The sequence below is a fragment of the Chaetodon auriga genome, chromosome 2 (genome assembly GCF_051107435.1).
Source record: "Chaetodon auriga isolate fChaAug3 chromosome 2, fChaAug3.hap1, whole genome shotgun sequence".
Taxonomy (NCBI): Eukaryota; Metazoa; Chordata; class Actinopteri; order Chaetodontiformes; family Chaetodontidae; genus Chaetodon; species Chaetodon auriga.
This window is the reverse complement of record NC_135075.1, coordinates 7,993,240-8,005,628: the sequence shown is the minus strand read 5'-3', so window position 1 is coordinate 8,005,628 and position 12,389 is coordinate 7,993,240. Positions and strand designations below refer to the sequence as shown.

Here is a 12,389-nt window from a genome sequence, read left to right as displayed (position 1 = left end):
TTCAGGCAGTGCTCCTCATCCCAGTCAGTCCGCTTATTCTGAGGATTCTGAAATGTCTTGTTATCCAGTCATGAGTATGAAAACAAATCCAACATATCAAGTCCAAAATGGTGGCACAAGTACAGAAATGCTGATTAACGTCCATATAAACCAAGAAAATCAATATATTTATTCAGCTGGTAGGAAAGAAATGCTATTTGTCTTGTTGCTGCTGTAACATGTGAATTTCCCCCAAATGTGGGATAAATAAAGTCTATCTTAGCTTATCTTAAAAGGTAAAAACATTTTACAACGTTTTTACAACTCTCGCTATTATCCATGAAAGCCGCATATACAATATAATATAGGCCCTTTTCAAATATTCAATGGTTCAAATCACATCATTAAAGAAAGCACGACAGCTGTTGAACTTTAATTCAGTAACAAAAGGCACTTTCGGGTTGAAATCTTTCCTTTTGCTGAGAGGAACACGGACGCATAACGTGTTTATGTCTACACACTGTAAGAAGCTGCTGCGTTCAGAGGGCGTCTCTTCAAACACTCTGCTGGACCGCAGATCGAAGCCTCTTAAGCAATATAAAATATAGGATCGGCTTAATTTAAAGGCATTAGCTGTGGTTCCCTCTGAAACAATGCTTAATAATAAAAGCAATAACTCAGCCAGCAAACACAGCCCGCTGACAGTCACTGAAACAGCTTCTGGCTCCGTTTACTGTCGTCCCATCAAGTCAAAGAGGCAACAAAACAAGGACGAGGCGGCTACACATACACATGAAGGACTGGGGAGTATGGATGGACATCAATGAATTAAAAATCTCGAGCTTTCAGGAATATTTGAGAAATATTCTATACAAAAAAAAAAAAAAAAAAAAAAACAAGTCAGCAAGAAAGGTTTATTTGCACACTGCATTCAGAAACACACAAACAGGAAATATGGAAAATGTCTCAATTCTTTACTAAATAGCAATATCTGTTAAAGAATAGTCAACTGATCCCAAACATTTCAAAATCTGCACAATTACTTGAGGAAACCAAAATAATCAAAATAACTCTGATATGTGTTAAGAACGCATTAGCTTTCACATTGTTTAAGTCAACCGTTTGCTCCAACACCCCGATGGAGAGCAGAGCAGGAGAGAGACGCAATTATACAATTAAAAAAAAAATCAATAAGGTTTAATACAATATTAAATACCAATGCTCATGTTAGTCAAGAGCATAGATGGCATGATGTGGTCTAGAGAGGTTTAACACTTTTCTGTCAACTGAATAAATACAGTTTCATGATCTGGAAGAGGACCAGTTTCATCTGACTTTTGGGAAATACATTCTACAAGGACATACTAACGGAAGTGTTTCAGCATATGTCAGGTGTTGACTGCCAATCAAAACCAGCGTTGTGTCTTCTTTGGTGCAAAAGCATCCGCTGCAGCCCAAAAATGCTGAGGATTCCTGTGCTTTCCTGGGCATGTGCTAAGCAGTGGTGAAGATAGACGGAATGAGTCGTTTCACATGTTTGTCAGTTGTTAACAGAAGAGTTCAACTGCGTCGCAGTTCCAGTGTTTTTAAAAAGCGCTGCACCTGTTTACATGTCGTTCACTGAACACTGGGTCAGAGGGGATGGAATTAGTCTTCATAATCTGAAACACAGACTCTCTGATATCAATAAAATACAACAAATATGTAACGCAAACTTTGTTACTGCTTAAGTATTAACTCCTGTTGAGTTCATATTAAATAGACGTACTTTTTTTCTAAGAGGTTCTTCTTCTTGAAGTAAATGATGATGTCTGCACTGACCACAGGAGCCTCATTCGTTTTGTTTCAGTCTCCTATGTGTCATCTGGCAGCCACAAGCTGCATCTGTTAAACAACAGTTGTTGTCTGAACAGTCTCTCAGCTCAGTGATGGAGCCATGAGGGTCGTCACATCTGACCTGGGGGATATTCAGTGTCCTCAAGATGTTCCAGTATCGTTCTCAATGGTACTCAATTGGTACTTTTTGAGAACACAAGTGATCTCTATTCAATACTTTGGGGCTTTGATAACCAGCTGTGTTCCCCTCTCATGATTTAGGTGTGTCATAATAAAGGAAGGCAATACTTTGGCACTCACTCAACTGTCACATTTGTTTATATTTTTGTAAATTTATTTTCTCCACTTTTCTGTTTTTTTTTTTTATATCATCCACTGAGGTTCAATTGAAAAAGTCCACAGGGGATGAATCCATTTTTTATAAACACTGTGAGTTGTCTAATGAAACCAGAGTCTTGGACATTTCTTTTAAATGCACGTACTGGTGTACAGAATAGTTTAGAGGTTTAAACATTAACTTAATGTCAGTATTAAGAGCTAATAATTTCATTTTTGGGCTGAGAGACAAGATGTGGGGGTTATAGATTCCTCAAGTAAAAGTGTCAAACAACCAGCAGCACAATAATCACCCAGAGGGCTAATGGATTTCAGCACTCGCCATCACACTGCTCAAAGTCTGACATAACAGTCATGAAGAAAAGTCCTAAACCAAAATAACAGAATACATCTGAGAACAAACACGCCTGGATTACAATGTCACAGCTCCTGGAACGCCTTTGGTGATTCTTCAAATAATCAAAGCATACTAGTACAGTCCAGAGGTAAGTCTGTAAAACATCTTCTGTGTTACCAAATGAAAAAAAAAAAAAAAAAAAATGGCACAAAGCTGCACCAAAGAGCTGCTGCTGTTCTCCACTGTGGTCACACACGATGGTCTCTGTTGATGTTAAAGTCCTCGCAGCGCTCTGCAGTTATTACAGATGCTCACTCTTCTCTTAACCAAGAAATCACACGTTGATGCCCGCTCCAGTATGAGTGGGTGTTTATTAGAAAATGGCTCTTTGGGGGGCAGTCCCTGGCACACAACGTACTTCTCCAGGCCCAAAAGCAGAGTGACCACTTCACTCACCGAGGTTAAGCGTCCTGGGTACTTGTCGTACAGCGGGTGGGTGGGAAGCAGCGGCTGCTTTTGGACGGTGACCTGATAGCAGAAGCCTGGGTCGATCAGCACCGTGGTGTCGGTCATATTGGACTGTTTGGAACACTGGATGAGCTGCAGCTGCGGGCCCTCCACCATTATGGCATACCAGAGGATTGGCAGTACAGAGGAGCGCAACGAGTGCAGCAGTTTCATTAGTTGGTTTTCAACATCTGCAACACTCCCAACTGAGTTATCCGCCAAACTGAAGATCTGTGTGATCTGCAGACAGCAGCACAGTGAAAACAAAGACACTCAGCCGTTTGCATCATCCATGGCTGTTCAGACTAATATGAAAAGCCTCAGGAGGACACTTACCATCGGCAGCTCCTCTTCCTCTTCTTTGCCATCTTCATCAACGTGCCTTTGACCATCTCTGTATGACTTCTCCGCATCCCATCTGTTTAGCTGGTCCTGGATTGACGGGGGTGAACTCATGAGCTCAACTATTAACTACAACTACTGATAGTGAAAGCTTGATCTGTAATTCAAGTCCAATGATTTAAAACCAATGCTGAACTGAAACTGCTGCTTCAAATCAGCTTTAAAGTGCACACATGTATCCACAGTTGTTATTAGATCACAGACCATCATGGGATGCATACACACCCCTGATATCTACTCCATGTCACTATATTTCATGGTGGGAAGTATCCAAACCTCCACTGAGTATAAACTGGATTTGATGTGGTGGTGGCTCCTTTCTTGCGCTAGCAGTGCAATCTTACACTCCATTTGCCAGTTTATTAGATACACCGAGCTAAAGCTAATGCAGTCTAATACTTCTCACGAAGGTTATAATCCTCTGTTTTTGTAGAAACTGTTATGGGGAGGTGTTATGTTAATACCACATTAATGTCACATTAAAACCCAAAATCGGTCTTTATTATTTCCGCTTCATCAGCATTCAACATCTCACAAATACTGAAACAATCATTTGCACAACACAAGTATTTGCAGCAGAACCAGGATCAGTATGAGGCTTAATTCACGGCCTTTGCCTGCACACTATACTAAACGACATTATTAGCTTTGAATTTGAGAGAAGCATTACAGCACGTGGCATGTACCACTGAACCTGTTAAGCCCCACCGACACGCCAGTGACATAGAGTCAAACTGTAGAACTCCACCGGAAAGCTTCCAAAAAAATAGAGAAATGTGTTCACAAAGTGGTGAACCTCGCTCCATCCTCACTTGTGAACGACTGAGTCTTTCCAGGATGCCCCTTTCATACCCAATCATCACTATCACCTGTTACCAATCAACCTGTTTACCTGTGGAATGATCCAAACAAGTGTTTTTGGAGCATTCCACAACTTTCCCAGACTTTAGTCGCTCCTGATGCAACTTGTTTGAAACATGTTGCTGCATCAAATTCAAAATCAGCGTATATTTACAAAAATCAGTGATGAGGTAAACATTAAATACTTTCTCTTTGAGTGGTTTTCAATTGAGTATATGTCAAAAATGATCAGCAAATTATCACATTCTGTCTTATTTATGTTTTACATTGTGTTCCAACTCTTCTGGAATCAGGATTGTAAAAGGAAAAACTGATTGTAAAGGGCTCAAATAAGAAGATCTGCAATTTTTTTTCTACTCTCAGTTCGCATAGGCGAGGCTAAAAAAGACAGGGACTGAAAGCGGCAGTGCTGATGATGGGTCATAAACTATCACATATTTTGGTCCAATCAAGTGACTGGCAAAACAAGTGACCACAAGAACAAAATGTCGGACAGCCAAGAGGAGAGGCATGACGGGGACGTAGCGCGAACAGCTTGGCGGTGATGTGCATCCTTCAAGAGGAGATCAGAATAACTTTTGGGGGTGGCCTGGTGCCAAGTGGTTAGGATGTGTACCATATAATTGCAACAACCCTACTTGAATTCTGCCTTTGCTGCGTGTCATGCCCCTCTCTTTCTCTCTTCATGCTTCCTGTCTGCATCTACTCTGTCAGACCATGCAGAAAGGCTCACTTCACTTACACACTGTCAGATGGACATACCCACAAGACAGCAGAGGACAGGGAGGGGAGACCACTCCAACTTGAGACAAGACGACAGAAATCAGTCCCCAAGCACACCCAATGAAAAAAGTTTCATGGACCCAAGAGGAACACTTAGGTGGACAGATTGTATTACCATGGACTGTTTTTCAAAAAAAAAAAAAAGTCAAACAGAGATGGAACCAGGCCTGGATTCATCACACTGAGCCACAGGCCAAAGAACAGCATGACAACAGATACACATATGGAAATGGACATGGCGCCGGAAGCATTTGTGAACAAGTGTCAACTGGAGGCCACGAATACACATGATGAGTCAGGTTTAGTGCAATTAAGCACAGGGCAGCAAATCTCTACAGAAGAGCTGTGGGACACATCTCAAGGCTCCTGCATTCAACCCATTTTTGGCCTGATGACAGGGCATTATCACGAAAACAAAAACAAAGGAAGAACATAAACTTACCAGTTCAGAGCTGTTGTGGTTGCTGATGTAAGGGACTCTGTCGGGCAGTCCGTTCCGCTGTCCGAAATCCAGATGGTTCAGCTGCTGTAAGACAAACTCAAGTTGGCGTTCTGTTTGATGAGCTGAGCGTAGGGTGACAGAAACAAGGAGACAATCATCTGTTTCCTAACCTGCATAGATGATTGGTGGTTTCTCACATTCAGTTCATAGGGGTGTTTGCTACCACTGGCAGGCTCAGCGCACCAATTCATCTGAACAGTGAAACATAACTAAAGTGAGACGAAGCCTCTAATTTTTCCATGACTTTCTCGTGTTACTGGGTTTTATCTGCAGGTGAGTACAATTAAACTTGACGCCTGCTGAGCACAAAGGAAGAATAACTGAACACCAAAGGCAATGGAAACTCACTGCTTGTAAGTTACAGTCATCATCTTCATTGTCGGTGAAGTCAAAGCCAGATTGTGGTCCCTTGTTTCTCTTGAAATTTGACTTTCGACTGTATGTGTAGTGAGGTCTCGGCCTCCCTGGCAGCATTGTGCCATCTGGCCCGTAGTCACCTTGTCCCATCTGGAAAGGCAGCAAGTGTCTCTACCAAATGTAAGTAGAGACATAGTTTAAAAGAAAAAAACACTATTACACCGACACTGCATGACACCAAAAATGATTTGAAGTTGGTAGGGTCTTACCATTGCTTGTCTCTGACACTGGCGTAGTCGACACTTCTGCCTCTTCTTGTTGCTGCCACCAAATTTGGGTTTGTCTATACAGAAATCACACGTGCCGCAGTCTTTCCTGCAGAGACAGGCTTTACATTCCCCACAGGACCGCCGCTTCCGCTTCTTATGCCACTGAAATCAAGAATAATGAAGAGAAGTTAGCACAAATATAAAGAGATTATGTCACAAGTCAACAAAGGAGCAACAATTAAGTAGATCTGTCAACTATACAGGAAGAGGATGGGGCATTTTAGTCAAATGCTGCCTGCTTAATTAAACTCAAACCCTTCTAAAATAAATCTTTTAAGCCTTTTAAGTCCAGTATATAGTACAGAAGAAAGAGACATTTCCTTAAAGTATTTATGCAACCACACAGCCGTGAGGAAATCATCTCTGAGTTACCAACATGGCAATAGTACCATAATGTGCGACTGTTTTTCTGTGTCAGAAAGTGTATTTCCATCCACCTGTTTTTATCTCTATTTTCAATTTGTGCATAATAAACAGAAAAGAAACTGCGACTAAGTGCAACGGAAGCAGACTTACTGAATAAATCACGACAAACATGGAGCAGGTGATTTAAACACCACTCAAGCGTCTGCTTCACTGAACAGACAAAAACGAGATCTGAGCCGAGCAATGAGGAGTGTGTAACCTTCCTCACATTAAGAAACGAAGCAAACAGCCACTCTCTGAAAACACATTCATTTGGATTATTTTCTACGGTCTGTAGGACGGTGGGTTAAGAAAAACTCACATCATCATCATCGTCAGTGGACAAGTCATCCTCATCATCAACGTCCACGTTGACTGAGAAGTTCTCCGTGTCGCTGCTTTTGAGACTCGGGTGCTGTGTGAATAAAACATCATCAGCGGGAAAAAGGTGACAGAAATGATACTGAGAATTATAAACACACATTTTAATCTGGTGTAGTATTCCAGAAGTTACCTGTGAGTCTGTAACTTCGCTCTGTAAAATACAATTGCTGCTGTTAGAACTTGAACAAGAAATCCGTAAAACAATCTTTCAAATTTGCCACAGAAAAAAATGGCTATTATGACATTATAACAGGCAATTTGGACACAGTGGTGGATCATGCCAGCTTTTATTACCTGAAAACTCATGCTGTCGTCAAATGTTTCAGGAATGTCGTTATAAGGCCTCTGCGGCAGGAAGCCTCCACCTCCCGGGCCCTGATGGGACATGCAGGGAAACACAGCACAAATAAGTCAAAGAGTAACAACAAGCATCAAAATAAATAAAACCTCCTGTGCATCTGTCAGCTTACCTTGCGAATAGGACATATACATTTGCGTTTCCGGCATATGCGTTTGCGGGACTCGGGGCTCTGCAGTCCATGCTTGCAGTTGGCACACTGCCCACAATTCACTGTGTTGTGGCAACCCACACACTGTCCACAAGGGATCCACTACAAGGTGACATGGACAAGAAGAGAAAAGCAGGGTTCAGAAAATGCGTCTTCTTGAAAAAGATGAATCTGAAAAAAACACTTTCACACTGCCAAAACTGATATAATGTTCCACAACAACATAACTTCTTCATATAAACCAAACATTCACGTAATGTGGGAATACTGTCATCGATCAGTTCTCAATGCTACAGTTGAGTCTCGGTAAAGCAGCTGAAATGCAGCTGTTCATTCACACAGCTCGTTGTCGGACAATGCTTTACCTTTCGGAAACGAATCATCGGATGCTCTTTCGTCTTCGACGCTGCTGGAATTCAAAAGACATAAAGATCTTTGGATAAGAAAAACTGGAAGAAGGTCAACAGTTACTTCCATGATTGTTTCCAGTGTCTAACCTATTCCAATGTTTACCTCAGAATTATGACACTAATAAACTGACATACCCCAACAGGTGGGACAACAGGGCCTCTTCCTTTGTTTGTCATACCATGTGCCTGTGAAGGAAATACCACATTTGGCACAGACCCTGCAAAGAAACATAATAATGCTCAGTCCACGTGTCGTGTTACTTACATCAGCAGTTTTAATAAATGCTTAAAGGTCGATGATGGACTTACAGAGTGCTGTCCTCTGACCCAATTTCTCCATTTATGGAGGGGAGCGGGAGTGGTCTGGATGATGATGAAGGAAGAGGAAGTTTAATTTTATCTTCCACTAGCTGGTCGTCATTGTGAGAGCCTTGGTTTGGAGTTCCTATTGTACCATGTGAGGAGAAACCTGTCTGGTTGGAGTGGAGGGTTTTGGGTCCCTGAACGGGGGTGAGCCTGTGGTGGGAGTCTGGAGTGTCAGCCCCCTCTCCCCTGTCCATCCAGCTGGACTCAGAAGAAGAACGCTCCCGGATCTTTCTCTAATGGATTAGAAAGTGAAGAAAACTAACTGTAAGACATGCACATGTCACATGTTTGAAGTGGGAAGTGCTTACAGAGGCCAGTACCTTCGGTCTGCTTCGAACCCTTATGGGTGCTGCTTCACCGTCAAAGAACTTTCCTGTCTTGTAATCAAAAGTTGACAAGTCAAGACATCCCTCCAACACTGAAACCAGTTCTACTCGGCTTCTCACTCGATCACCCCGCGGACTACAAAAAGAAAAAAAACAAAACAAAACAAAAACAATTACAACTGCAAAAAATAGCCCTATTTATTTTAACTTTTCAGTCAATTAATTAGGGCTGCAGCTTTTCTGCAAATCGAATTTTTCCTATAAAGAGTTGTTTAGTCTATAAAACGATGGTGAATTGAAAACAACTGTGAATTAGGATTTTTTTTTACATTTCTAGTAAACAGTATTTACCTCATGTAATATACATCTTTCTGTCCAATGCTAGAACCTGAGCGTCGAACAACTTCTTTGCGTTTCCAGCCCTCTCCAAGTATTGACCAGTCAATCCATCCTTCGTCAGGATGCGATCGCTTACGGCGAGGAACCTGAAGCCTGAAGTGAAAAGAGATGGGAAACAGACACATTACACATGTGTACCTTAGTTCCTGCCAAGCAGCTATAAACTTTAACCTCCTCGTTCGTGTACATCATCTTATCACCTTTCCCTTTACTTAAATACACTTGCTGCGGGATTCAGCCAGGAAAGCAGCCCAGCAGCACATATGAATCACCACTGTTATCTCCATGATGATGAAAGATTATTTTGCAGCTCTTGTGAATCAGACAGTGCTGCTTATTAACAGTCTACAGTACTAGATATGCAGGCACTGCAGACAAGCAAGTGTGAGAGAACATCTTATTCCATGACCACAGACGGGGGTAAAACAACATTATTCAACCTACTGATAAATCTTTGAGAAGGTCTTCTCGCTGCCCACCACACTCTCACTCCTTTCACTTTCTCCTGCCAGGCTTTCTTCGTCTGGATCATTTCTACAACCACTATTGGCCTCATCATCATCGTCCTCAAGCGGCTCAAACCAGTCAACAGGAGGCTCACCACAAATGGTCTGAGCCTCCTCCTTTATGTCTCTTAGGGTTTCCTGCGTTGGATCTGAGCTGGGGATTTCTGCTGTATGGAGTATGTCTGAGGATGCCAGGGGCTCCAGAGCTGGTGCTGCCTCAGAGGTGCTTTCTGACTCGCTGCTCTTCCTGTCTGTGCCTTGTCCCTCATCATCTTCCACAGGCTTTCTGCCAGGGACAGGGCTCTCAAGAGGTTCTTCATTCATTGATGCACCAGTTTAGGCCACAAATGGTCCAAAGTGTTTTGCTGGAGACAAATAAGATATCCTCTACAGTCGATGTTACATCCCATTTAAAGTGGTGTATTTTCACATTGTCCGTGGATGTGGTCTCTTCACCTTGGCCTCTCAGGTTTGGGCAGGTAGATGGTTAGCAGCCACTCAGTCTTTCATGACATACCCTGGAAAAAGAGGCTCTTGTTTAGAGACAGAGATTCACCACAGCTTATGTCCAGTGTTGTAGGTTATGATACTGCAATGTTAGCTTACAGCTAGCAACAACTAGCTGCTAAAACATGTTTTATGCTGCATGGCAATGACTTAACGAGGCATTCACGACTGACGTTAGCACAACATTGCAAAGCATTTACAACTCACCCTCACTGATGAGACTGCACGTATGTCCCAATTTAGTCAACACTGGTTGTGCAACTTCCAGAAATAGATAGCTAATATCCTCCATTCCCCATGGTTAATTAGCTAGCACCGAGATGCAGCGACTGTCAGCCGGCAAACAGCGTTAGCGACACAAGCTAACCTCAACTGGTGAAAGTATTGTTACTGCTGAAAGCTCTGATTCTGATATTGGTGTCAATTATTCCTTAATACGCAACGTTTGTTCAGCGACACAAATGCCAGCAGTGCGATGTCAATGCCACTTACGTCAGATTGGATGGAGTATAAATACTGAAACTGAAAACGGGAGTAACATTAGCCACCGTTATCATTAGCTAGAACGTTAGCGTCCCTCCATGGTTCCTATGCCAATATACTGATTATTCCTCTGTGTTGAGAGCTGTGTGTCGAGACCAGTTTACAGATGTTTGCCTTTAGATGGGCCAACAAAACACACACACACCTTCAGGGTAATATTTCCCAGATGCTTGGCACTCTGACTACAATGGACAGCACTTGACTTTTCGAGGCAGAGCTAACGTTGCTAGCCACCATGCATCTAGCACCAGCGGAAACAGCGGTGGGACAAAGGAAGGCTGGACACCAAAGATTAAAATCCGTCTAGTCCGTGGATGGAAGTTCTGACCCCACCTAGAGAACTGTCAACAACACGCAGTAAGTTTTATCAAATAACTCATACTCTCCATTAACAAGTAAAATGTGTTGTTGTTTTTTTTCAATCTAAGTGACTTTTAGAATTATAATGCGACCGTGAGGCGCCATAATGTGTTTCGATGTGACCCACAGTGGAAACGAGTATTCCTAATTCCAGTAATAACTCTGAGATGCACTTTGTCACATTTTTATTTACTTCTGCTATAAATAATTACCACACGTCACCGTTAGCAGTAGCCAGGCCTTTTTAGCTATATTTTTGGTGTTTCAGCTGCCAGTATAGTATTCCCATATACAATACATATGACTAATATTAAAATTGTATATGTGTGTGGTATCTCTATGACAGAATATATAAAACGAGGAGGTTAAAGTACCAGGAACTAAGGTACACGTGTGTAACGCGTCTGTTTCACATCTCTTTTCACTTCAGGCTTGAGGTTCCTCGCCGTAAGAGATCGCATCCTGACGAAGGATGGATTGAATGGTCAATACTTTGAGAGGGTTGGAAACGCAAAGAAGTTGTTCGACTCTCAGGTTCTAGCATTGGACAGAAGGATGTATAAACCAGTTGTTCACACATTTCTCAGTTCATGCTAATATTCTTCCGGGAGAAAAAAAAAAGTCAAACAAGAAGTAGCGGATTGCACAGGAAAACTGACACTTTTCTAATCAACAGATCGTGGGTATGGAGAAGTATGGCCTGCAGACTGCAGGGGAATACTTCTCTCATCCCAAAGTCATCCTCTTTGATGCTACGCGTCATCTTTGTCATTTCACTGTGCTGCCTTCACTGGTTATGAGAAAGAAAATTCAACGCACCTTAATGTCTGACGGATTTCGTGTTGAGAAGATATTAAAATGCGTGATAACACAGAGAGACACGTCACATTTAGGCGTCTTAAAATGTAAATAACCTGTCAGAGCCAGCGGGTTGTTCCATTTTTGTCTAATAGGGGTGTTAAGAAATGCGTATTGCGGTTTCAAGCCGAAGAGTGCCTGGAGCACACAAACCAAAATATTAGGCTAAACTGTGGCTCACGCTGAGTGTCTGCAGTTAACTTTGTCATGACGATGCACCTTTATCCTATTCAATTTCAATATTGGAAATAACAATAACTGTATTACTGTAGTGTTAGCAGTCCTACCACTGGGCGTCACTAGGGATTCACGTACGTGTGCCATCAATGAATAAAAGTGAGTGACCAGCAACCATGCGTAAGGCCATATGCCTTAATTGAGCAACAACATGTGTGTCACATTGGCATATGAACGTTAAAGTAATGACTGACTTAACCATTTAGGTTAGTAGTTTACCAGGTGCTCAAATATTCAATTCAGTTCAGCAAGTGAAAACAAGTGTGTGTCTTCCTGTTTCCATGTTGAAATAAATAAACGTCTAACCAAAACCAAAAAGGAGTCTTCTTTTTGTGTCTGTCCTTTTCTTT

At 42.1% G+C, this 12,389-nt stretch overlaps 1 protein-coding gene across 5 annotated transcripts; it reads right to left on the bottom strand.

The window, feature by feature from the left end:
* Window positions 1-867: 867 nt before the first annotated feature.
* On the bottom strand, window positions 868-11,851 carry mbd1b (methyl-CpG binding domain protein 1b). 5 transcript variants are annotated; one of them, XM_076752297.1, is made up of 17 exons: window positions 11,764-11,851; window positions 9,473-10,052; window positions 8,981-9,121; window positions 8,624-8,765; window positions 8,247-8,536; window positions 8,073-8,155; window positions 7,893-7,936; window positions 7,489-7,629; window positions 7,313-7,393; window positions 7,149-7,169; window positions 6,957-7,049; window positions 6,170-6,331; window positions 5,892-6,071; window positions 5,654-5,734; window positions 5,484-5,567; window positions 3,332-3,427; window positions 868-3,235 (listed from the first exon to the last, which is right to left on the bottom strand). In XM_076752297.1, the coding sequence occupies exons 2-17, from the start codon at window positions 9,856-9,858 to the stop codon at window positions 2,762-2,764; spliced, it is 2,499 nt and encodes an 832-aa protein (XP_076608412.1). In that variant the 5' UTR covers window positions 9,859-10,052; window positions 11,764-11,851; the 3' UTR covers window positions 868-2,761. The 5 variants fall into 5 exon arrangements, with proteins under 5 accessions (XP_076608412.1, XP_076608428.1, XP_076608437.1 ...); XM_076752313.1 differs by having other exon boundaries at window positions 5,892-6,050; XM_076752322.1 differs by lacking the exon at window positions 11,764-11,851 and adding an exon at window positions 10,730-10,830 and having other exon boundaries at window positions 5,892-6,050.
* Between the last annotated feature and the right edge of the window lie 538 nt (window positions 11,852-12,389).

What these genes read in the sequence shown, in the direction of transcription:
- mbd1b (XM_076752297.1), bottom strand. Translation starts at nt 9,858, where the DNA reads ATGAATGAAGAACCTCTTGAGAGCCCTGTCCCTGGCAGAAAGCCTGTG. An exon ending in ACGACAGCATGAGTTTTCAG is followed by an intron (nt 7,170 to 7,312) that starts GTAATAAAAGCT and finishes TGTATTTTACAG; the next exon opens with AGCGAAGTTACAGACTCACA. An exon ending in AGGAAGAGGAGCTGCCGATG is followed by an intron (nt 3,236 to 3,331) that starts GTAAGTGTCCTC and finishes TGCTGTCTGCAG; the next exon opens with ATCACACAGATCTTCAGTTT.